The following is a 26,460-nucleotide window of genomic DNA, read 5'->3' on the forward strand; positions in this document are numbered from 1 at the left end:
GAACACGCTGGCTCCCAGCTCCAGGTGAGGCCTCGTCCCCACGGCTGCCCTGCACGAGTGTGGGAAGGAATTCATAGCTGTGAGTTGAGCACAAATATTAGATTCTTATTTGCTGCTCTCTTGGAATTTATTAAGCAGTAGGAGGTGCTGTTCAGAGTTGTAAAAGGACTTAAACTTCATCACTCAGCTGGAAAACAGAAACAAGCTGCTAATCAGAGAGGAATCAAAGATGACACTACAGATCACCTGTTACTTGTTTAGGAGCCAATTAATTCTGCTTATTTTATTGTCAGTGTGCAGGATGTATTACTTCACTCTTCTGTTGGTGTAGGTGCAGTTCCTATGGTGATCCCTTCTGCCCCCAGTTCCTAACACTGCAGAGCCCTGAGGTCCCCACTGCCAGTTGTGCCAGTCCCTATTTGCCATCAGTCAGGTATTTGTAGAGGGTAGATTTATTGTGCAGAACACCTTCAGTTAAGACAGCATCAACATTTTAAGTATTTACAACCACCACCCTTTTTCTGGAGTTACATAGCAGCACGTGACTGTAAGCATTAGGAAATGTGGTAGAAGCCTACTGACCATGCAGGCTGTGGTGCTGGTGCGTGGTTCTAGTTGGATAACATGTCATTAAGGCAGCATCCAGTCTGTGCGTCCTTCAGGAGTACATTGACCACGTCGTAGAACTTGTTCTCATAGGCCAGTCTGTAGTACGTGGAGATGTCCTCGCAGTAAGCCAGCAGCTTCTTCAGATTTCTCAGAGCAGCATCAGTGGGGGGGTGCTGCTTACACCTGAAAATAATTTCATGTGACACTCAGATGGGGTTTGCAGCCAGTAAGGCTTTTGTCTTGCTAAAAGAAAAGTATTTCTCAAAAAGAGGCTGTGCTCAGCCTCTACATGTGCTTTTCTTGGCTGCTTATTTTGCTGCAGTTCACTTTAAAAAGATGCAGTATGACCAGCATTAGTTGGGGCCCTCTGTTCACCCTGCTCAATAAAACAATAATAGATCCACTGCTGTTATTTCCACACTACACTTATAAAACTGAGCATGCATTCCAGGTTCCTACATACTACATTTTAGCACAGGAAAGTCTCTAACAACACTAGGACTTGCATGCTATTGCTGTGCAGCTGCTTGTTCTGCCTGTGAAAACAAAATTCCCAATGTGACTGCAGAGCGACTCACTTCTTAGCAATCTCCTCAAACAGGGCAGGCTTCAGCAGTCTCTGCTGTTTAAATTCCTCCAAGTAACTGAAGTCTCCCTTAGTGATCACTTGTTGGTACAGAACTTCAGCCCAATCTGGAACGAAGTCGTACGCCTCGGCCACAACAGCCGCCTGCAAGGAGGAGAGATGCTGGAGGTACAGGGCAGGAACACCTGCTTAACACAGACGTTGTCTTCTGTTGCAGCAGTGTGGCCTCAGTGGCCACGTGGCAGAGCTGACAGGAGCAAAGTGCTCCCACACCTGGTGCTTACAGCTACCGGTTTCCAAAGAAAGCAGCAGGTGAGAAAGCCCAACTTACTTGATAGAAGCGAGGCAAGGACACGATGCATTCCATCAGGTTCTGCCTGTTCCTGTTGATCAGCATGGTGCTCTGACCAGCGCTCAGAAAATGCAGCTGCAGGGTGATGAGCTTCGTGAGGCAGCGGCAGCGCAGGGCCTGGCGGACACAGGAGTCCTGGGAACAGAAACGCTCTGAAGGAGGAGGACAAACTGCTGACTGAAACACCCAGCTCCCCACCAGCCACTTGGTGTGTGCAGCACTGCACTGTCACACACTGACAACATCCCCTTAGTTTTAAACGAAATCTCGCTCACTGTGAGGATTTTCATGATCTCATCACCCTGCTCTTTAAATGCTCTTTGTATTGCTTTATTCTCACTTGCCCTGAGTGTAAAGCAGTTATGCTCACAGTCGCTCCTTGAGGACTTGGGAACCTCCCTGCAATCCTACAAGTCTGAATGGTGAGCAGCATGCAGTGCTGTGCCAGCAGTCTTACTGAGGCTGCTGTGTGCTGCACAGCTGACCACCCAGAGGTTCAGGTGCTGATGTTTTATGGGGCTGGAACCCTGCTCAGCCCCACAGCAGCTCTTTGTTCCCGCAGGTCAGCTCACTTCTCATGTGCCATACAGTTCTGTGTGGTGTTACCTTAGAGTAACTTTCTGCTGCATCAATGAAGAGGGTCAGAGCTTTCATCAGCAGTTTCTTTAAGTTTGCAACATCCTGAAGAGACTCCTCTGAAATGGGGGAAAAATGGAATAATGAATTATTTCCACAGGTGACAAAGTAAGATGAAAAATATTTAACACCAATGCTGTGTGCACTCATTTCAGAAAGCAGCAGAAAAATCTCTCATATCTATATAAAAAAAAAGCTCTGGGAAATGGTGAAGCTGTTAGAGCTGTTGGGCTGTGAGCCAAAGCTGCTGCAGGAGCTGCCAGCACATCACACAGCAGGGAACTCAGATGGCAGCAGGTTCTCTCTCTCTCTCACACACACACAGTAATGCTCTACCTCTATGCTTCTGTAAAGCAAAATAGATGAACAAAAATCCCTACACTGCATCACACCAACAATAAAGTGAGGGAAAGCTGCATGTGTCCTGAGCTCCTCCCAGCACTGAAACGTTACGTTCCAGTAACAGGCAACACCTCAGCTCCTTGAAAAACACCAACCAGAGCAGGCAGATGCACCCTGCAGTGCAAGTGGGGCCCTCCCTCCAGCCAGGGCACCACCAGTGGATGTTACAGAACAGAGCAGGAAGCCACAGCTGCATTCACCAGCACGTCTTCCTTCTTAACACAAACACAACACTGAGGGACCTGTGGTGATCGTGTGCTGCAGCCTGCAGCAATCTGATGTGCTGCAGCAGTGCCCACACTCCTGTTCCTTGGCTTTGCAGCTGACGCTCACCCCACGGCTGAGACTCAATCAGTTTCAGCTGTATGCAAGCAGCAGCCTCGTGATTCTCCCCAATCTCCCGGCACATGCTGAAGCACAGGGCGATCATGTTGTGCTTCTCACTGTCCCCTGGGCGGCAGCGCTTGATGTAATCCAGCAGAGCTGTCTTCAGTGTCCCACTCTGGTCAGATAAAGGATTACCAAATTCAGATTTCAAGAGCTTATTTCTCACCCACATCTTTGTACTGCAGGCAGATCTGTCCTGATACGATTCTCCAAAATGTGATTATTTCTCTCTGGGGTGTCTCATGAAACCCAGAATTCATTCATTACTTGGGAAAACTATTCCACACTTCCTACACTGCAGTAATTGGGATCCCCAGACAATTTCACCTTGCTGTGAAATACCAGTTTCTGATGTAGACACAGTGCTCTGAAAACATTCCCCCTTCATTTCCCACCACCTACCGGGTCTAACTTCTTTCTCATGAGCACCTCAAAGTAATGCTTCTCGTGCAGCAGCTCAAATATGTAGGTCATCTCATTGTATCTGCCAATCCCAGTGAGAAGACGAACCTGCGGGAGCAGCAGTGTAAGTACACAGCTCACACCAACACAGAGATGGTCTGCCAGAGAGCAGCAGTGCTGTGCTGGGGAGAAGGCTTGGCACAGAGCAATGCAGTGCATCACACAGGTGGATGTTCCCTCCGAGCCAAGAGGCTTTCTTTTTAGATCAGCCTGCTGCTCTGTTTTCCTTGTGCTGTGGAAGGACGTGCTGTTAGCAAATGAAACACTCAGTGACCCTGTAGGCCCATCAATACATTCCCCTTGCAGTACCACCACTGCACTGAGCACAGTGTGAGGCTGCAGCAGAGCACTGCCAGCCCCAGCTGAGGGACTCCTCCATCCCACCACAGCCCAACCCCAGGGCTGCTCAGAGCAGTTCCTTGCTGACACGCTGGAAGAAACCGTCACACATCTCCAGGCAACAAACAGGGCAGCAAACACACGCACCATAAGTCCATACTCATCATTAGGTGCCAAGTGCTCATCTGTGAGAAGTCGTGCTGCCTGCAGGACCCTGGTGATTCCTTCCATGTGGCAAGTCAGACTAAAGCAATGATGGGCCAAAATCAGCAGTTCTGTAACTGAACAACACAAGAACTCAGTTATTGCAGCTGTCAGCACAGACAAACAAAACCGTGTTTTGTCTGCAGACTAAATTCATGCAATGCTTTAGCAATACATTCATTGTCCATATATTCAGATTACCATCAGATCTGAGATAAATAGCAGATGCTTTTATCAGCATTGCTTTCATTCTTTGTGATGTGATCTCAAGCCAAGTGCTGCCATGCTTGGTGATGCACTCCTTACCATTGCTTGCCATCTACTCACTGCATGACAGCTCCCCACGTGGCACAGAGGAAATTTTCTCCAGCAGCTTCATGCCCACCAGTGTGTGGTCCTGGCACAGCTTGGCGAGCTGCAGGAACGCCTGGCTCTCAGCTGCAGGGTTGGAAACCTGCTTCTGTCCTGCACAGAGACACAGCCAGTCATACCCAGTGTGCTACAGTGACAGAAGAAACAAAACCAACACAACCTCATCCGACTGAGCGAGGGCTTGGAACTACGTTCTCAAGACATTTCTGATCTCAGCACTGAGATTTGGGGATCAGGTACTACTGCCTTGGGAATCCAATCCTTCTGAACATCTGTACTGCCACTGCAATGACACACACCTGCAATCTCACACATCCAGCAAGCTGCTGCTGCTGAAAAAAGGCATTTTGTAACACATCCCTTGCAGTGGCTCTGACTCGTACTCTTCCATGAATCAGTTCAACTCATGAACTCAAAAGAAAGCTCCTGTTTTCTGCTGGGTTAGTAAACTGACTCCTCTAAGAGTGGTGCATGAAATCATCCAAGCTTACACAAGTGAACTGATACGAGGGGAACAGGAAGAGCACAAGTCTGCAAGGGAGAAGCAGAAAATGTAAGGAACAGAGGAAAACACAGCCTGAATCCCAGATCTCCTGATGGCTCATCCTCTCTCACAGAGCCTTGATGTTAATTGTCATAATGTAATATTTTTATAACCTTACAGAGCTGCCTAAACGTTACCATGGTAAGACTCCAGTATCTTCAGAGCAAGGATAATCTTCAGATGCAAAGATACCACATTTTCAAACAAAAAAATGTTAAACACCAAGGCTGAGGGCCATTAGTACCTTTTCCTTCCGAAGAGGCCAGCAGCTCCTGCATGACTTCTTTGGCCACCAGCTCTGCCACAGTTTCGGGCTGCAGGCCCTGCGTGGTGATGAATGCCTGAGCCCTCCTGCATCGCTCTGCCTGCTGCGATGACAGAATTGCTCGAAGCACTTTTTCAGGGTCAAGGGCTGACATCTCACTGTAGGAGCAGTTCAGTTCCTAAGAAACGTACATGCAGTTAAGAAGGTGCACAAGAGGAAATCCAATCACAGCACATAAACTGACTCGCAGCATCTCATCTTAATCGGCCAGTGCAAGGGAAGTGCTGCAGGAGGAGACAAAACTCAGTTTCAAAACATGTAAACATAATCTTATGTCACTTCACAATGCCTTCATCTGTGTATGTTCAGCGTTAATGCTCTCCAGACCAGGGTGGCATGCAAGAACTCCATCTGAGGTTAATGCAGAGCTGCTGCTAACAGACAGATGCTTTCCTGAACCAAATAAAACCCAAATAGCCACCACAAAGGCCTAACTCAATGAACAACACATGCCTGAAGGATTATTAAAAATGCACATCAAAAGAGACTCGGGCTGAGATCTGGCTTACTGGGGTGAGGTAGGAGCCTGGGGAGCCGAGGAGCATCTGGCCACGTTTCCCACAAGGGCTGGCAGTGCTGCTCTCTGCAACTTGTTTTGGCACCTAAGCAGTGCTTTCATCACTCCTCATCCCCCTCTGCACAAACCTCCACAGCACAGCCTGACACAAACCACTCGTTTCCTTGGTAACGTTACCAGAGCCATACCTGAGAAAGTTCGTACAGACAGAGAACCTGTCTGCAGTAGTTCCTCCCATGGACACATTCATCTGTGAGAGCCTTCAGGCTGAGGACAATCTGATCATCCAGAGATGGGTCTGCAATGTGCGTCCAGTCCTCTGAGCTTGATGCTGGAAACAACAACGTTATGAATTCCTGCCTCACAAAGGCAGGTAACAGCAAGCCTCACACCTGCAGCAAGACTTCACAAGTCTGCAGCAAGTTCAGCAGATTTTGTCAGTCTTTGAACACTGAACTCTTGACATCAGTGATCTGTTATTACCCTTATTGTTACAATATACACAGTATGGCAGAACACAAGGGATTGATTGATAAAAACATCCACACCACTTTCGATGAGAATTCCTAAGCAGATGAGAGCAAGGAAATGGCTTCAGCAGCGTTTCTGAAGGCTTCATTTATCCCGTCCTATTCTTATTAAGCCTTATATATCTTACTACTGGAAAGCTTTCTAGTTTGTACCTCATGAACATGCACATGGTGCTTTATACACAACTGTACTAAGAAACAGTAAAACCATTACAGTGCACAAAGAATTCAGACAAACACATTCACCAAAGTAGTTCCACGCATCAGCTCCACAAATGCACTCCAGATTTGTAAAGCCTGTGTTCCAGAAGCAGGAACACAGATCAGCAATGCTTTACCTGAATTGTGAACTAGAAAAAACAAATGGTTGAGACTCTGAAACACATCAAGCCTGGGTGCATCGCAGGACTTTGGAACCAAATAAATAACCTGCAAAAACTTCGGGGGAAACAGTAACTAAGAAGAGTCCTTTAGCAGGACTTCATTACTTGTCGGGTGGCTGCTGTAGTGTTACTTACTGCTCGGGACTCTGCTCTGCTGTGATGCACTGCTTTCCTGCGTCTTCTCTGCTGCTACAAGAGCCTGAATATCTGTGTGCAGTCTGTCCAGGTCAGCCTCCCCTGAGGCCAGGGCTCTGCAGTGCAGTACCAGTGAAACATCTCTGCTGTAGAAGTGGAAGTAGCGACACACACGGCTGGCCTCGTGCACGCTTCCTTCATCGAGAAGGCATCCGAGCAGAAACCTGAGCGCCTCCTCCTCATCGTCAGCCAAGGTCTGCTGATGCTCCCCGAATTCCAGACCCTCCACGTTCAAGTAGCTGGGTGCATTCAGAGCAGGCAGCTTTGAAAAAGAAAACTCCTCAGCCAAGTTATCAAAAGTGAAATCCCCATTCGCTGTGGCACAGGAGGAGGAGCGCCTCGACCTGCCTGACCCCTCAGCTGCAGACAGCGTTTGTTGTGTGATACGACAAATCCAGATCTGTTTCTCTATTTCTTCTAGTTTGTCCAGTGCCATCGAGGCATCCTTGGCTAGCCAATGGCCAGCCAGGGTCAGCAGCAAATGTCTCTCTGCAATGCTGTTCATCTTCTCAGGAACTGAGGATTCAAACACCACATCGGCCTGATTCAAAAAGAAATCCGATGCAGCTTTGCTGGAGATGCAATTTTTCATGAAGCTGTCGTTACATTTTTTCCAGAATTTCATTCTTATCTGCTCTTGATCCCACTCTCCCGCGTCTCTTAGAAGTTGCAGATCTCTTAGAACCTGCAAAATTCACACAGAAACATAAAGCTATGTTCCCAATGCTGCCAATGACAGAAGCACCAGGTGACCATCACTGCTCCCTGTGCCGTACCTCTCGTGTAACCACGCTGTCTGCAGGCAGCTCAGCCAGCTCTGCCACCTTCCGAGCCAGAGAGAACAGTCCTTTCTCTTGGAGCTGCTCCAGAATCGATCTGCACTCATTCTGAAACGTTTCTGGGCTGAATCTGGTCAGCATGGAGGGATTTATGGGCACGGAGGAACCCTTCAGGATCTCACTGAGCGCACAGAGTTTCTTCACATATGGGCCTGTTTCAAAGGGGCACAAACAGTTACAGCAGTTGGTTTTGAACTCAGCTCACGCCAATGCCAGCATGCAGCCTGCCAGAGGAGCACAGATTTTACACTCTAAAGCTTACAGGGGACTAAAAATGTATCTACACCCAGAACTGAAACACTTCTGCACATAATGCGTGCTCCTCACCAACACACCTGTGCTTACCCAGATTCCCAACCAGACGCACACAATTTTCAGCACTGCAGTTCCCCATAAGAACCAGTTCTGCTTACATCAGTTCTCTCACTGAACGAAACACCACAAACACACTTCAAGCAATGGCAGCCAGTCACTCCAGTAAGGCTGTACTGCAGGTCAAAGCTGCAACATCACCTATCAGAACAGCTCTATTTACCATCAAGCAGAAGATTATCCGTTGCAGCAAGCAGCTGTAGGAGCTTTCCCAATTCGTACTCTGTCCTGCACTGCTGCAGCATCAACTCCAGAAGGAACAAAGCCTGTGATTCCAGCCACTGCACAGGGACTTGTGAAGCTGCCGGTCCTTCGGCGGCCTTAAGCTGTGCGTACAGAAAGGTCTGTGAGTCTGGGGTTTATTTTGGGTGAGTTTATTCTGCACACTGCTGACAATCACACTGCTTGTCAGAGAAGTTCCACATGGAACTCCTTCAGGAAACAACACGTGCCACCCCCACGTGGGGATGTTGGACTTCCATCTGAAGGCAGCCAGTTTTACTACAGGGCTCATGATAGTGAGGAGGAGATAGAACTGCAAGAAGGATGAACAGATAGCTAAAATAAATGGTTAGATCAACAGCTCAGCACAATTCTGTCCACTTTACAAGCGTATTCACTATGTGAGTGGTGCACAGGAAAGGGAAACTGATCTGCATTGGTTTGAATGGCAGGAAGGAAAACAGCGCAGCATTATGGCACGCAGTGTTGATTACAAAGACATTCATGGGACTAGAAAATCACAGGGGAAAGGAAAGCACTGAAGTTATTTGTATGCAAATCTTTGTGTGACAAACAAGGAACGCAGAATGAAACCACTTTGATCCTTTCAGAATTGACTGCTAAGTCAGTGCTCCAAATGGACTTCAGAACAGCAGTTCACTGAGCAATTGTCAAAGAGGCATTTGTGCAACTGCTGACAACTGCCAGAACCGAAGCAATGGCACTGAGATGCTTTCAGAAACACAGCTCTCTCTCAAACAAGCAGTCCCTGTAAGTCACTGCTCTATCAGCAGAGCAGAGAATACCACAGATAATTCAGTGTACCAGCAGTGGTCCTACCTGAGTCAATGTCAGCCCTCAAACAATGAAATGCTCACACCTGAAAGCCACAGTGGCATTTTAGCCTGCTGTACCAACCCAGAATAAGACTAAGAAAAATACACTGCAGGTTTGGAAGAAATTATACTTTCTTCCATCACCTATCAAAAGAATCTGCTGCAAATGATTCATTCAAAAAAAAATCAGCTCCCAGATCACTCTGGACACTCATTACTTCAATATAAGACATTGGATAGCTATCACATTCTAATAGGGGGAAATCAATGCAAAGACATTTACAGAAAACGAATCCTTACATTTGTGAGGAGTTTCTGAAACTCGTCCAGTTTGGTTTTAGCCTCGCTGTATTTTTTACAGTTCATGCACAGGTCGTACATCTCCAGTATATGCAGTAAAGGGGAATCCTTCAAGACACAAAAACAGATTATAACTCTTTCCTAAAAGTACTTCAGTAAAGGAAGAACTGTGTTCCTCAGCACCTGAACAAAAACACTCTCGTTTATTAACACTGATGCAAGCTTGAGATGTGATCTTCAAGTCTGCAATGGTTGGAAGAACTTCCACTCAAAGATCTCCTTACTTGGCTGCGTTGTTCAATCTATCACATGCAGGCCATCCAGACCACAAAGAACAAGACAGAGGGGCCTCTACAGGCATCCTTCCCTCCGAGAGATGTGAGATGCACTCACGCACTGACGCTCACTCGATGACATGACTTACCTTTAAAAAGAGCTGGAATCCCCTTATAAGTGTTTGACATTTTTGCTTTCTTAAAAACACCTTCCAGATAAGTGACAGGTCATGAAGATCCCACTTGTGATTTTCTACTGAGCTCTGAACGTGTTTTGTTGCTTCAGATCTGGTAACACTATCCACACTGGTAATGATCCAGACACACAGACAGTGAATAACGTCAGCCTCCTGTCAAACAAAAATGATGGGTTTGTAACGACCAGACAAAAAATGCCACCTCACCACATACAAGTTGGCCAAATGTGTGACAACAATTTCCACAAAAACTGAGAAAGAAATTGGTGGAGTGCAACCCACATATTGGCTGAGGGCAGCGACTGCACAATGACAGCATCTCCACTGCTTACTGTTTATTCCTCTAAAAGATCAACAACTCACGCAGCACTCACAGGGAAACACGCTGCTAGAACACTCAGAATGGGAGCGTGTTCCCTCAGTCCTTCAGCCAAAAGGTGACACGAAGCACCGGGGCTCTGCTGACACCGGAGAAGGATTTGGAAGAGACCGTCTGCACGCCTGCTCCCAGCGCTGCCCCCAGGGCCCCCCGCAGCGCCGCGCAGAAATGGGGACTTCTCCAGAGCCAGCATCAGGTGATGCTGCAGGACGGGAGCGAAGCCTTCGAGCACAGACGTGACCTAGGAAAACAGTGACAGCAGCATGCAGAGCAAGGCCCATGGAGCACGAGGGAAGGCTGCCTGAGGCTCGAAACGCACAGGAGTTGAACACCTTTCACATTTGGTTTTTCAGAATGCTTCTGGAGAGCTGAGAAGGAAACGTGTGTGCAGATGTGAATTATTCTACTGAAATATTGAAGCTCCCCCTTTTAGGTGAAGCTACAATGACTCCCAGAGAACCCATTTTTCTCATCTCTCCTGTATGCCATCATACACGGGTGGCAGTACAACTCTGTGACTGTCAGTTGTGGAGTTAGGCATTTTTCTTCTCCAGAAAGCAATAGAAGGATTCAAATTAAAAACAAAGAGGGCTGCTAAGTGTCTCATAAGCTGGAATTTGCCAGTGAGCTTCTTCCCATTATCTTTTCTAAATTGCATTTAATTGTTACCTGCTGGCAATTCTTTATTCATTTTAAATCACACGTAAAGGAGTGCAACTTTCTCGAACATATGGGAACCACCTCTTCAACCAAAAAGAATGGTACCAAATTCTTCTCTCTTTTCCTTTTTTCTTTTTTTTTGGAGAACATCACAGCAAGCATTCATGAAGATCTCTGCCATTTAAAACCATACACAGACAGCTCACCTCATCGGGCTTATAGCCGTACAGCTGGGCCTGGATGATGAACTGCAGCCAGTCGTTGGATTCAGCACACTCCTTTAGGTAGGAGGTGCTCAGTTTCGTGTTATGGAGTTTGCAGAACTGCATCACCAAGGACCACTGCTGTCTGGAGTCACTGGATGTCCTGCACAGAATTCAAAATAAGAATTGAAAAAAGGAAAAACACCTAAGAACAACCTTTGAGCTTCTGCTGGAATGAACTGACGTTCCTAGATGTTACCAGTGTGCAACTACGGCCCAAGATCCACACCTGCAAATGGCAACAGCTGCACAGCCCACAGCTCACCACAGCACATCAGCTCTGTGGGAGCTCCCAGCCGCAGTCTGTCCACGCTCCCTTCCACGAAGCCTCTGTCTTGACAGCAGAAGCTTTGGGAATGACCCCACAGCCTTCCCTCCCAGCTGTGCTCTGTGGAGCACTAAGCCCAATGTGCTGACACAACTCCGAATTCTTGCCAGTACGCCTCCATGGCCTCTGCTACTTGAACCTGGAACTGTATGCTAAACTCAAATACTGTTAGCCAGTGTACTACAGCAAAACACACCCACATCTCTTTAACAGTGTCTGAAATTACAAATGATAAAATCCAATGCTCAAATTCAATTTGCCATCAAATCCTTTAATTCATTTTCCTTACCTCTTTATTCCTTGATGCTCAATTGAATCCCAAAAGGCTTCTTCTAAGGATTTAAGAACTTCATCTGTTGCTGCTTTTTCACCATCAGCCAACCTCATTAACTGTTCAACTGTTGAGAAAGAAAACATTACCACTGCTGAGATTAGAGCAGCAGCATCAGGATTAACAGGAAGCACAAGTTCTATTCCTGCAAACGCTTCAATAACAGCCAGCAGGTAGAAGACAGCTGCACACGTGTAGTCACTAATCCAACTTCCCAGTTATTCCTAGGACAAATTTGATTTCTTTACAGCTTTGAACATCTGATTCCACTGTGTTTGCAGACAACTTTCCAAGTACAAAAGAGAAAACCTTTGTTTAGTCCTCTAGTTGTGTTACAACATCAGGTGGGACCTTACTGGGACGTTCAATAGGCATCTGTCAGATACTCCTGCCATTCTGCCTGCACGCCACCTTACAGCCCTCCTGTCTTGTTGGAATTGGAAGGAAGCAGGAGCACGTGAACAGCGAGAGTTTTGACTCTTCAAATTAAACTCTTCAAACTCCCATTGCATTCCTGAGATGGTAAGCACCATCTTCCAGCTGGTCACTGCTTCTCCTTCCAGTGAATACAAAGCACGCTAGGCTAAAGAGAGCAAAAAGCATGCATACCCAAAGATTCCCTTATTTGATTGTGCTGAGACTCCTCATTTCTGGTTTTGTAACTGAATATCATGTTTGCAACCTTAATGTCAACTCTCAGTTTGAGGCTGCTGAGCCCAAGCAGCTCCAGAAAGCACACGCAGGCAGCTGCTACTGAAGGCGTATTGAAGAAAGAAAGGCCTAGAAGAAAGGCTTCATTTCCTGCTTGCTGAACCCTGAAACAAAAAGAGCAGCATTCAATAAACATGATTTTTAATCACTTTCAATCACACACCTAGCACGCTTTGCATGGACTTTACCAGCATGAGAAATGTTTATAAACCAAGTTTTGCATTTAGAAAAAAATAAAAATCGAGGTCTGAGAATAAAGTCCCACCTATGACAGATGGTCAAAAAATGAGCAGTTTGCAAGAAACTTTTTTTTTAAATAAGTAAAGCCACTGCAGTTTACATTAAATTAAAAATGACTGTCAGCAGTTTTTGACTGCAAAATGTCCCACTGTAGTTTGCAAGGCAAGCACTGCAGCCTAAAGAACCTGACAGAGATTTGCAAAGACAACCAGGGGCTCCAGCAGCAGCTGGCTCATTGGATGCCTGAACATTTCCAGCAGAGCAACTGAAACAATCAGGTGTGCTGACTTGATTTGATTACACTGACTTTCCACAGCATTCAGTACCTCAGCCCACAAGGAGTCTGATTTCCTTTCAGCCCAAACCTCAGCTGTTCACACAGGAGGTGCTGATTTGTACAGGAACGATGACAAGAAACACACAGTGACTGACATACAAACAAGACATTTCAGAAACAAGTGGCCATTTCTCCTGATGCCACTCCTACTGTGATTCTGCATCTATTTAGTCGTAAGCTTGATATATTTATGGAGTTTGTGAAACCTGACAATTGTTTTACCCAACTTACACTGGATTGACTCCCAGCACACCTGCAGCTTTGACGAGACACAGTGCACAGCAGCAGGCTGCTGCTGCAGAGGACTGACATTATTCCTTGTGCTCGGAGGCAACTTCTGCACAACTACCACACCACCATTTCTGAGGTAACTTACAACTGTTTGGGGCTTTTGCTCTTGACCAACTGCTGGACCAAAAATGTACCGAAGGCAAACGACGGCCGCCCGTGGCGCAGGTAGTACAGGAAGTCCAGTCGTTCCATTACGGCGTATTTGTTCACCAGTTCAGGGCATGAAAAATGAGGAAGGTCACTTGATGCATCTAGACAGAACAGCACTGCTGTTATGAGCCGACCAACCGTTGATTGAAACACAGAAAATGGCTTCCAACAACTAAACACACAACGACGATCCCACACCTCAAATGTCAGCACGCCCAAATCCCACTGAAATCCCAATTCTTATCAGAACATCAGAACCCCAGCAGTAACATTTCTAACAGCTGGGACTGATCACTTTTTCAGAGGCTCTAACTTGCTTTTAAAACAAAATACTGCTTTTCTATTTCATAATACACTCAGGAAAAAAAATACGTCTATGAAGGGCTTAGCAGAGAAAAGGTAACCCAGCCAGACATTATTTCACTTCACAACAAGAATTTAGTGAAATACATCACATTGCTGTAAAAGGAATGGCCTTTCCATTAAGTTTTTCTGCCCAACCATTCCACAGGAAGGTGATCCTACAACCATGGTCAAAAAAGAAAACCATAAAAACCATGGAACTAACTTACCTGACACAGCGAGGGTATTTGTCGACTGCCAGCCAAACAACTTGCTGGGATCAAAGGGCACTAATGACTGAAAGATGAGACACAAGATATATTAAGACAGTTTAACATTTTCCCATCTGTTCACACTAGAAAATATGTCAGGGACTCACAGTAGCAGATACTCAAGAATTGCCTGTGCTGCCATCAAGCAAAGACAAATCCTCTCATTCTCTCTCAAAGGTCCATGTTTGCATCCTCATCTACTGAGTGGGAAATAAGTGCATCAAAGCACTTTGATTTTAGTTTAAGGAAATAAGGAAACACACATTCGAGTGTTTTGCTGCACTGTGATCTCAGCAAAGCTGCCATTTTCCTAATAAAAAAATCTTCTATGGCATTTCTTCCAGCTTGCAGTTTAGTTCATACCATAGATGTGAAACAAAAGGTGTTTGTCCAGAATTACAGCAAACCAAATAGCTCGAGCAAGGGCAAGAATCATTGCCATACCTGAACAAGGTGGTAAAGGGAGATGTCAGGTGGCAGAATTCCATGAGAGGTGCAGGGGGGAAAAAGAGCAGCTCTGAGTTTGGGGTAAGGGCTCAACGCCATTTTTAAGAGCTGAGGATCAACTTTCTTTAGTGGTTTCTCTGTATCTTCATTCTGAAGAACCTGCATTGAAAGGAAGTGGAATTATTTCACTAGGAAGAAGAAACTGTGTTAAGATTATAATAAAACAACCTCTGAATGCACCAAACAATCTGAGTCATGAGAATTGGACATCTGGTAACAACACAGAAAGCAGCACTTTTTTCCTGCAAGAATTTTGCAGGTTGTGTTAGAAACACAGTGCTGCAGGTTCTCTGCTGTGCCGCACAGCTCTCTGTATCATAAGATGTTACCACCTGAACCATCCTTCTCGTTACAAAGTTCCACTCACTCATGACACATCTGACTCTGAAGCACAGCGCCATCGCCTGACACAACGCAGCCAGTAAGCTTTAGTTTCTGACGTGTTGTGATCCAACAAAGTGAGACATGCAACACCAAAAGCAGGTTTTTAAATGGCAAGAACCACGATGGTGCCGGTGTGCTTGTTTTTATCCATTCTTTCCTTTGAGTTTTCAGCACCTCGTGAGAATTCCTCCCACAATGTATCAGCAGCCTGCTGCACACAGTACCTGATCAATGCCTCCAGGTGCATACATGGTGGTTGCAAGAGCTAACAGCGTACGGCCCTCCAGCAGCACGCTGCTCACACTGGCTTGGTTACTAGGAATCAAGATCTGAGCATTTGCTAGACTCGCTTGAAAAATCATCTTTGGATCTAGAAAGAAAGAGAGATGCAATTTAATGTAAACACAATTATTAAGTTGTGCACTGCAACTATTCTGCAAGCATGAAAAAGGTAACAGTGACTTTTCTTGTGAGTCTAAGACTTAATTCTCACTAAACCATCCCTGATTTTGTACTTCAATTTTACCTACACACATTCATTGGGATGCAGTCACACACCTTTGCATTGTATTACTTCAATTCCTTTTCTTATTTTTCTGAAAAAAAAAATGCAAACTTTTATTGTTTTTTAATGTGTGCCTCTGCAAGAAATGAAAGGTGAGAAAAGTACAGTGAGATAAGGACACAAACTGTACTGACTTTCAATGACCATAAAAATATCGGTGCAGGAAAGCACATAACCCAAAGGGCAGAGAAATCAGAGTGCCTCACATGAAGCTTTAATTTTAATGCTATATGTGTTTTCTTACCTATTCTACATATTCAAATGGAATGTAAGCAAATTAGAGGCAATGATGATCACGTACAGACCAATTCTGACAGATCTCCAGATCCCTATGTGCATTTTAAATAGGAATCATAATCCACGTTTTAGAGACGTGGACCTGATGCACATGTGAATGATTTGCTGCGGCCAAGAAAAGCCTGCAGCAGAGCAGAGCGTTAAACCCAGCTGTCCCAGAGCTGCCTGTCAGCCTCACCCTCAGAGCAGCTGCTGAGCGAGGCCAGGCTCCTACCTCGTGGGTTACTGGCAACCCCTCGGCACCGCACGAGGAATTCAAACCAGGGATGTGCTTCGTGCAGTTCCTTGTCATCCAGGATAGGGCAGTTGGAAGGAGTTAAGCTGGAAATAACAACAGCAGACAGTGAATGTATGGTATTTGTAAGCATCCTCTGCCCCAACTGCATGAGAATTAAGAAGAGCTGATTTGGTGTTGGAGTGAACCGTGTCATCTGTTACACAGCATCACATCAACCACCCCTGCTGACGCACACTTGGAGCTGACAGCACTTCTCTGGCAGCTGCCTTCCTTAAGATTCCATGTAACTGCTTCTGCAAATCCAAACAGCAGCTTCCAGAATTCCCAACCCCAAACACTTTCCAAAGGAGAGACCTGACTCACAAACACCATTCTCCATAGTCTGAGGGCTTGATGAGATTCACATGAACTACACAAACTTAAAAGAAAAGCTTCTTAGCTTTCCTTTACTCCACTCCACTTTCTTACTAATTACACTGTTTGACTGGAGTTGCAGCTAAGAAATTCTAATCACAAAGTATTCATATATAGGAATACGTTTATAGTTCCAGTAGAGCATTTCTTTCTCTCTGGAATCCCAACTAGTGCTAAATAAGAAGGCAGAAAGCATTTCTTTATTTCTCAAAGTAAAAAGAATAACTCAGGCGCGCAGGCAACAGAATTACTAACAAGTTGGTCTGACTCATTTAAGATTGCACTGCTTCTGTTACTACACTAATTCTGACCAGAATTGTTTCATTAGCTGACTGACAGACAAATAATCACAACATTACAACCTGAATAAAGCTTCAAAATGCAGCAGAAACCCAACACACTGCCTCACAGTTTGATCTTCAGATGATGCTGCAAATAGCAAGAGCCTGCTGAGACTCTTACTGCCAACTATTACAGCTGTGTTTCATTACTTAAATCTGCACGTAACTCAGTGAATAAAAACACATTCATACCTGTAGTAATCTAGGTATGTGTATAACATATACTGCAAATTGTGTTCCAAGCAGTGAAGGACAAAACGAGCATGGAAGTCCAAGCCACTCGTAGCGCTGTGCTTTGGGACAGGGTGAGGATTTTGCAGAACTCCTCCAAGGGAAACCAATCTTTGGAGCAGAAGTTCAAAATCTTCCAATTCAGAACGGACAAAAATCCCTTTTCTTCAAAAATAAACGAAACAAAAAGAGAGAGAGAAAAGAAAAGAAAGGTGCACTGATTAGACAGCTGTGCCTTTAGCAAGCGTGGAGGGCGTTTCCAAAATTACAAACCAGAAGTTCCCATCTAAGGAATTATTTCATTAACAAACCAAAGATAACATGCCAAAATACTGCTGAGAGTGCTTTAACAACATGTTGGTTGCTGTAGCTCATGGCAAAGAAAAAGGAGTGGCATGGGATGCTTAGAATTTTCTCCCCTGCAGCAGAACAGACAACAGGAGCACAACCATTGTGAGACCCCAAGCCTGGCACAGCACTTCTGCTCTCCTGTGTTTCTCACTGCTCTCAGAGCACTGACAGTGCCACAACAAGACTGAAAGCAAATGCACCAACTGATGTGTGCTGTTCTAAACAATGGCACCAAACACAATATAAACATGAACATGCAGCAAAGATCCGAGTAACAGGTACTTCTCTAACTATGATTTTGGCTTCAGAAAGGCAGAGAGCTAAGTAACACGGTGGAGCACACACCTGGCCAGCTCGTTCAACACATCATTTCTCATGTAGCCACTGCACAACGTCTTCTGGTCAACAATGCCTGCAGTCAGGGGCGGCCATTTGCTCTGTGCACACGAACCTCGGCTGGGCTCAAATTCTTCGATCCATGAAGCCATGTTGAGCCAGTCGTGCCGGGCTGTCAGGTGCATCCAAAGAGCCTCAGGGTTACACGTGGCAAGTCCTGAGTTTAAAGAACAAAAAACAAAGCAATGAAGCCAACAAAAGCAAAGACTATTGAGCAAAATCTGATGTTTCTTTATGTGTGTGTATTTTCAAACAACAGGCATTCCTTTTTGCTAACACAGTGCTGAGATAACTATGGTACAGCATGATAAGCTTAGCAAAGTAAAAAGCATAGCAGTACAGCACTGCAGCAACTGGCAATCAATTAGTACAGCTAGTTCCAAACTCCAAACAGCTCCCTGTCATAACACAACAACACAGATGCTTCCAGAAGAGAATACAATATTTTCATTGTAAAAATTAAGAGGATTTGCTCACACTCAGCTCTGGTTGTACCAATGCCACAAAATTGCATTCACCACACGAAAGTCAGATTTTTAATTCAAAACTTCCCTTAACTCTCAGTTCCAGAACACTTGCCTTGGCCTTGTTTTCTGGGGAGAAGAATCAGATCCTGAAGGAGCTCATCCCACCACTGAGCCCAGTTCAGCATCACCCTGACCTCCCTGCTGGGAACCCGGCGTCCATCGTGATCCAACAGTGACTCCAGAGTGGCCAAATGTTTGGCAGAGTCTTGTTCCCGTCTCCAGTTCTTCACACTGCAATGAAGTTTTGCATTAGGGCATTTTCTAGTATGCTTTTGTAGAATGGTACACAACCTGACAAATAGGAGACAAGGAAAGCATCAAAAACCATCGGAGATTTTGCTAGTTGATTTCTGGAGAAGCAGGACTTACACAGCTAACAGTCTGAGAACAGGCAAAGGATTTACTAATTTTTCCAAAACTGGCACAGCAAATAATGAGTACTTGGACATTTTACAATTATTTAATTCTAAGATTGTTTTTTCCTAGGCTATTTTGTTTGTAATATTATGGATAACGTACCACAAATACAGCAAACATTCCATCTGAACATGTTTTACTCGATTAATAACTCCAATAATATTAAATTATTAAATACTGCCTCATTTCTGGTGTCAACACGAACAGAGCTCCCCTGCACTGCCAGCAGTGTCACAGCTCAGCTGGGAAGGAACACAGCAGCAGCTGCTGAACTGATGTGAAAATAATCAGCTCCCCCCGATCCTCACTGCTAACCCACAGCCACCAGTGTGAGATTAATTAAATCTCAGATAACCATATTTATTAGTGCTTTAGGTCACATGGAATGCAAGAGATAGTTTGTGCATATATATTATACACACACACACGCACATCTATTAAGGATATTAATTAATAATTAAAACTGGTAACCCACATTACCTGGAAAGAGATTGCATCTCTTTATTTTCTTGGAAGGACTCCGAGTACAAGCTTTCAACCTGATGCACAAAGTCTATCATTTTCTTCTCTTTTTCAGAAAAATAATTTTCTTCTTGTAAAACTTTGACCTTTAATTCAAATTAAAGTATTACCTCCAATTATAATGTTTCTCTACTTACTATATATCTACGCAGTAACTGATCCTGCAAGTCTAGGGAATAAACCAGCCGTAGGAAAAAGCCCCGACTGCAGAGATTAATGGAGCTCATACTGTGTGAAACAGACGAAAAGTGGCCCAATGCCACAACAAACAAATTACATTTTAACCAACTTTTACCTTAGCTGCAAGTGCAAAAGATCGCAGGCATGCCAAAGCCAGTGTCAGTAAGCACACTGCCAGCTGCAGGGCCAACACCAGCTCCTGTTCTGAAGATGGGCTCAGTAGCACAGCGCTTTGTCTCAGCACATCTCAGTCCTTAGAGCTGAGAACATCAGCCAGACCCCACAGAATCCCTTCCTACACTTACCAGCAAATCTCGTACGTGTTTATCAGCCGTGTAGAAACATATCTTATGCAACTGCTGCTTCACATCAAAACCCTGGAAAACCAAAACAGGCTCATTGTGCGCTAACTGTACAGACAGACGGACACGGGGCTGCCTCAGCATTCTGAAGGCATGCCAGGGATCAAAGCAGCTCTTTTAAACACGTTTCTTTTAACTGCATGAAAAGCACGTGGTGGAATCGCTGCCTCCACAGACAGGTAAAGCTCCTCCTCACACTTCCACCGCTCGTTCATTTCGTCAGGCACAAAGAAGAGCTTAAAGCGAACTGAACACCTCTCACCATGTTCTTCAGGAGTGCTGAGGCCTCCCTGGTGTTGCCCTTCAGCAGACGGCCATAGACCAGATCCAAACCCGTCCTAATGAGCTCCTGAAGGCTCTGGGCAGGATGCTGCCGCATACGGAAGAAGGTCTGGGCCTCTGGCATTTTGTTGCTTAAGATGGCCTCAGCAATGACTTCCTAAAAGGGAGAAAGAATGTCTGGAACAAACCGATCCCACTCATCTTCAGTGTTACCATCTTTGTGATTCCCAGGCCGCTTTTTCCCCCAACACTTTGAGGACCTTTCCATGTTACTCATTTCCTTGAATATTTTTTATAAGAACAGTCAGAACTTTATTATTGGCTTTTACCTCAGGTGTCAGCTTTTCCCACACCTGGCTTTCCTCTATTGCAGGCAGGTCTTCATCAGAATCGCTCTCTACATCTGTGGCATTTATTTGGGATCGAGGATAGTTTTTCAGAAACGTCCTAAGTTCAATGATGTAATCAGCTAAAATCTCTGCAGCCTTCTGCAGGTGTCCATCAGGCTCTGCCAAGAGCAGCCAAAACAGAATTGAACAGAAATCAACCACACGGGATTTTTAGTGCTTATGGATGCTGAGCACACTCTCCTAACTTCAATACACAAAACACACTTGTTCTTACTCCCGTGCCAGTGCTGGTGTTTATACCAGGATGGGTGACTGCGCTGCCCCATGGTAAAACAAACTGAAGTTTTCCATTACCTGGTTATTTCTTTAGCTGCAGTACCTTCTTAAACAAGCCCCTTCTACAGCCAGGGGAAGATTAGTGTCTGCATAACTCACGTGGCAGCAGTGAGAGAAGCTGAGGGCTAAATCCAAACTATGTAACGGCACTGCCATCCACAATCACCTTGAAGCTGTCACTCCTACACATGCTGATCCAGCTGGCAGCATCCAGTCTGATGTGACAGCTACTGCACTCACACTAATTTCTCAAATTTCCCCTTAAATAACACCTTTCATTCACTTAACACTAGTGCAAGCTTTTTTTTTTTTTTGTATTATTAGTTATAAGCAAATGTAGGTTGTAATCCAAAACCCAATCTGTTCTCACCCAAACAATGACAAACTACATTACTACGTGTGAGTCAAAACAAGTAACCTCACCCTCTGTGTGGACAAAAACTTCTTCAAGCTGCTTGCTAAGGAAAGTCAACGTGAGGTTCAGCAGCTGCTCAGAAAAGTGTTTGCTCTGCGGCTCCATGTCGTTCGCTCTGATTGCTGAGCAGAGCAAGTTTAAGGCTGGTCTCAGCTCTTGCAAATCTGCACAGATTACATAGACAGTTATGCCTGCATTCTACGATACGGCTGGTCATAAAGTACAACTCAGAATAAAAGTTTGCTGCTAACTTATTTTGAAGTCCATCAAACAATATACCTAAGGTGCTCTGCTTTCACACCAAAAAGCTCAGAGCACAACCCAGAAAAGCCACACATTATTCATCTCTCTCATTTATGAGAAGCTGCAACATCACATCATTCAAACACAGGAGGCAAAGCAGCACGAAGTGCTTCCACAGACACACAGCCAGCAGCTGAAAGGCAGCTCAGCCAAAGGATTTCACTCACTTTTCAGGAAAGAGCGGGATGCCCCGTCAGCAGACTGCTGGGCTTCGGAGCGGAGCGCAGGAAGGTTGAAAAGACTTTCTTTGCTTTTTAAAAACAAATCTACTGTGTCTAGCTGACGATTTTCCAAGCCAGCCTAGGCAGACAGACAGCACCATTGTTATGCACGTATTTTTAAAACACATGGTACATTTATTAGCAGTATTTTTCACATTCTGTGCCAAAGTCTGCATGCAGAAAAATAAGAAGAAATTTAAACTACACATGCAATAACTGTAGCCTGAAATAACAAGGTGGCATGGCGAGTGCCTGCCATGCCCTTTTGATTGGTTTTGCAGGAACCCTGACCCACTATGTTTAGAGATAAAATGTTAATTAAGCAATTTACCAAAGTTTAATTGGGGATATAAAGAAGTACTATGAGAATCAGGACTTTAAATAAGCTTACAGCAACTGAATGTTGCTGCCAACCTCCCCCCTTCCTGGCTCAGTTCCCTGTCTATCACACCTTCAAACAGAACCAAAGAACCCCAGCACATCTTCACCTGAGCTCCCTGCCTGCAAACACAGCTGAACAGAGCTGGCAGAGCACTGTCACAGTGTGCACAGTCTGCTGCATCCCAGACCTCTGGATCAATTGTTTTTTTAAGCAAGGATCACTGACACTTATAAAGGTAGAATTAGAGCACTGGAAAACTGCAGACATGAGGAGAGCTGATGTGTGGTCCAGAGTTCAATTAGGAGAGGTTCTGAACGCTCCTTAATCATAGCTGGTTTTTTCAGTCTAGAAATAACACTAAAGCTGCCACATTTCATTGATTACTTTAAAGCAGTGGTTTTGCTATCTGCAGGACACGAATCAGCCCTGTTTACCTCTAGTGCATGCACTGGAATAGAACACCGTCCCCATCCATTGAGGTGACACACAGCATCCACGACTCCAGCACTGCCATAGATCATCAGTCTGTTCAAAAACTCCTCTTGAGTTAAACCAAACAGAATTAAGGAGAGGCCACGCTCTGAACAAAAGAATCAAATCACAATTAAAAACATATAAACGAGTTGCTAAGTAACAAGATTTGTATCTACTGCCTGTGTACCAAATATCAACATAAAGCTGATATTAAACATAAAGCTGTAGGCTCCACTTGCATGACAGCTCAGCAAGAACACATTCAAAGTCAGCCAGCAGGGAAGGAGAACGCTACAGACAAAACAATGCTCTTCTGGGAAGGCTGCACCAGAACAATCACACACACAGAGTCACCTGTCAGCAGCAGACATAACGGCACGTCCTCATTGCAGTCCACATAAACACTATTTTTGCTGAACTGGTGGTGTGTTACATCTTGGGACTCGAAATCCCAGAGGGCAAGCGTCAGTGCTTTGTCATCCGCCAGGATCACAAACAGTGCTTTGGCTCCAGTCACACATTTACACTCCAGTTTCACCACTCGGTGTGATAACTGCACAGGCAGGATTTGTTTCCACCGCCGCCCCGCATCGCTGAGCTTCGTGCCAGCACTCTGCGACAGCTTGGGAAGGACGCGTGGAAAAGCCTTTGGAGCAACGGCCAGCGCCTCCTCGTGGGTCTCGTAGATTAAGGGATCGTGATCTTCAAGGTGGGTAAAATACTGATACCAAGGTAAGTTCACATCACACAGCAAATGTGGGGAACGGGATCCTCTTTTCCTGATTGTGCTGCGCAGGGAGGACAAGTGTGCCTTCCATGACCTGGGATGAAGAAAGCAGACGCCAATAATACAGTGTATTAGGGCAGGTACCATGCAGACCAATCAACTTTAACATTTCCTCAGTCAAACAGTGAGCATTTTGGTGTACAGATCAGAACCACCATTCTGCATTTGAGCCGTACCAGGTCCTATTCGTTTCTGTTTAAATACTGCCTGCACCACAGCTGCACTGGTTGGCAACAGCCACGAAGCTGAGAATTTTTACTGGAAAATTGTCCTTTATATCCCAGAACATACCCTCATTAATTAAAAATATATATATATCAGTAGAAGGAAATGAATTCATAGAATCATAATATAATCTTACATACATCAAGACATAATTAACATAGTTTGTTAGTGTTAATTATTCCACTACTGAGGGTCACAAGAGAGTCACATTTTTTATCTGAACACAAAATATTCTGAAGTCCTCACATACTCACTTGTATTAAGCAGAAAACAAACAGAAAGGTACTCAGAACGCAGACAGCTGTCAGCGCTGGTTCAAACCTAACACAGCTCTACCAGCAGGAACTGCTGTTGGAAGCAGCTCAGTCATACACATGAAGTATCCTGGGGCGTTTCCTAACTGCAGCCTAACAGCCATGATAGACCGAAAGCACAGTGAGCTTTCACAAAGCAGATCTGCCACAACTGCCGGTGAGAAAAGCCAGCAGTTCTCTGATCAGTGCTCCATAGGAGGCAAAACGCAGACATTTTAGGATTATTTTCATTACCTGTCTGTGCGGAAAGGCGAGGACAGCAGCTCCATACTGTAGTCAGAACTAGCAAGGTCATCCTCATCAACTCCCTCAGGTGGCTTCAGTGGAAGGCTTTCAGGATCTCTTTTACAAATCAAATGCCCAGGGAACTGTCTGAAAGGAAATGCATATTACATTTTACCTCCCAGATGGATGATTTAAACTTCTAACATTAGTCGCACTTAAAACCTTTGGTAATTCTGCCGCAAACATACCTGAAGTACGTGTTTAGATCCACAGAACAGGCATTGTTGGAAGCACTGATGATCACAGCAACGCTGAGATCGTACGACACTTTGACTGCAGCGAGCGGTGATGTGATGGCGGAACTCCTGTCCCCTTCCTGCACCCCGCCCAGGCAGAGCGACACGTCAATATGGGCTAGATTTGCACCATCAAAAGAATCAAATACGTCTTTAAAAGGTGTCAAAGAAAACGCCAGGCTTCAAGTTGTCCAACGAACAGGAAATGAGACAGAAGAGGAAGATGGTGAATTTGTGTTACTTTCGGCCCACGCTAACCTTTGCACAGCAAAGCATTTAGAACTGCTTGTTTCACATAGAGCTTTCTAAGCCTAGCTAGGATAGGAAGTGAACAGTGCTACAGATGCTGTACAGACATAACTTGTGCCATCTCAAAAGAGTTAATTCATACTTAGAAGTCTTATTCTGACAAAAGAGAAAACCTTGTTCTACCAAACCGTTTACACTGAGACCTCGTGGCTACTCCAAAGGATACAAATCCAGCCAGAACTATCCAAGAAAAACAGAATCCCCCTGCAGAAGTTTATATCTGTTATTCTTTCCAAAACTGGTGGAGGCAAATCAAGGGTAAAGCAGTCACACGTCTCCAATGATGAACTCTCTCCAGGAAAAGTAATGTGCATAACAATGAAGCTGTTCAGCAGAAGTATGCATCTGTTGTCTTTAAAAGACAGTATCCTCAAAGACAAGATTGAAGAAAGACCTGTAAATTTAAAGATATCTTGTGATTACACCAATCCGGTACTTTCGTTTGCAAAGGTATCTCAAGGAAATCACAGCTCACATGCACTGTCTGAGCCGCTCCATTAACTGAAGCGCTTAATGAGAACATGTGCAACACCAAGCCGCAGGCCTGCAGGTTAAGCACTAATTAGTTTCTGTAGGATTAGTGCAGAGCCCCGCCCGTATGTTTTCTTCCTGTCTGCTCTACTGGCAAATGGGAAATTAGCAATGGCAGTGCTGCTATTTTTTCTGACTGTGTCATACAGCCACCTCCCCTGAACAGGGAAACCCCTCCAGCAGTTTGGTATCTGAATACAGAAACACCCCATCGCTTTTCAGGCCCATCAGTACTGCTGCCGATCGCTTTAACCAGGCGAAGCCATTTTCTTTTCACCAGAGCTGCCTAGAGCTGCTTTAGCACATGAAGCATTATAAATCCCGCAAGGACTGGCTATGGACACACACTGAAAGGCACTCACTGATGCTGTTAGCCTCGAGGAGCTTCTTCAGAGTGCCTTCCTCACAGCTGTGCAGGGGATTCGGGCTGCATTTCCCCTCTTCTCTGGTGAATTCATAGACAAACAGGTCGTGACTTTCACTCACAGCCAGTATTTTCGTCTTGTCTGCCTGCGGATCGTACTCCGCCGTACTCTCCCACACGAAGCTGAAGATGTAACCATCAGCACGTTTATCCGGCACCGCAGCACCGCAGCATCACGGCACCGCAGCCCGGTGCTCCCCTCGCGCTCCCGCCACTTACTCAGCCCACGCTCCCGGCAGCACGCTGCTCCGCGCCCGGCCGCCTCCTCCCGGCCCCAGGGACTCCAGGTAGATCCCGTCACGGAGCGACAGGCTGCCCAGCGCGTCCTGCCCCGCGCTCAGCCGGGCCCGTGCCGCGCCCTGCACGGCATCCCGCTCCCGACCCGGGCGGGCCGCCAGCAGCACGCGCAGTTCCCGCCTCGCTCCCGCCATCCCCCTCAGCGGCGGCGACCCGCGCCCCCGGCCGCCATCTTGGAGGGGCCGTCCTCGCTTCCGGTCTGCTGACGGCGCCGCGCTGGGACTACAACTCCCGGCATGCACCGCTGCACGGCGCCGCGCCTCCAGCCGCACTCTTCCTGGGGGCGCGCCACGCTAAGAGGGGAGAAACCGAGAGCGTTGGTCGCCTCTTGGGCCGCGTTAGTGCGGGGTGGTCCGAAAGGGCCGGAAC

General features: G+C 45.7%; 1 protein-coding gene across 3 annotated transcripts; it reads right to left on the minus strand.

Moving 5' to 3' along the window:
• Positions 1 to 95: 95 nt before the first annotated feature.
• Positions 96 to 26,240, minus strand: SPG11 (SPG11 vesicle trafficking associated, spatacsin). 3 transcript variants are annotated; one of them, XM_048955812.1, is made up of 40 exons: positions 26,014 to 26,240; positions 25,733 to 25,917; positions 25,006 to 25,233; positions 24,483 to 24,681; positions 24,244 to 24,381; positions 23,038 to 23,504; positions 22,644 to 22,789; positions 21,774 to 21,906; positions 21,312 to 21,467; positions 20,532 to 20,710; positions 20,183 to 20,359; positions 19,864 to 19,935; positions 19,337 to 19,464; positions 18,492 to 18,670; positions 17,862 to 18,069; positions 17,127 to 17,330; positions 16,120 to 16,262; positions 15,304 to 15,449; positions 14,633 to 14,794; positions 14,147 to 14,213; positions 13,510 to 13,675; positions 12,455 to 12,660; positions 11,804 to 11,912; positions 11,130 to 11,289; positions 10,259 to 10,504; positions 9,837 to 10,037; positions 9,413 to 9,520; positions 8,218 to 8,380; positions 7,620 to 7,834; positions 6,784 to 7,528; positions 5,924 to 6,066; positions 5,138 to 5,336; positions 4,305 to 4,442; positions 3,921 to 4,054; positions 3,375 to 3,482; positions 2,919 to 3,087; positions 2,154 to 2,242; positions 1,527 to 1,682; positions 1,188 to 1,339; positions 98 to 792 (listed from the first exon to the last, which is right to left on the minus strand). In XM_048955812.1, exons 1-40 carry the CDS (start codon positions 26,223 to 26,225, stop codon positions 612 to 614), a joined length of 7,317 nt encoding a protein of 2,438 aa, XP_048811769.1. In that variant the 5' UTR covers positions 26,226 to 26,240; the 3' UTR covers positions 98 to 611. The 3 variants fall into 3 exon arrangements, with proteins under 3 accessions (XP_048811771.1, XP_048811769.1, XP_048811770.1); XM_048955813.1 differs by having other exon boundaries at positions 102 to 792; positions 16,156 to 16,262; XM_048955814.1 differs by lacking the exon at positions 10,259 to 10,504 and having other exon boundaries at positions 96 to 792.
• Positions 26,241 to 26,460: the final 220 nt, after the last annotated feature.

Source organism: Lagopus muta, chromosome 10, assembly GCF_023343835.1.
Source record: "Lagopus muta isolate bLagMut1 chromosome 10, bLagMut1 primary, whole genome shotgun sequence".
NCBI classification, from domain to species: domain Eukaryota; kingdom Metazoa; phylum Chordata; class Aves; order Galliformes; family Phasianidae; genus Lagopus; species Lagopus muta.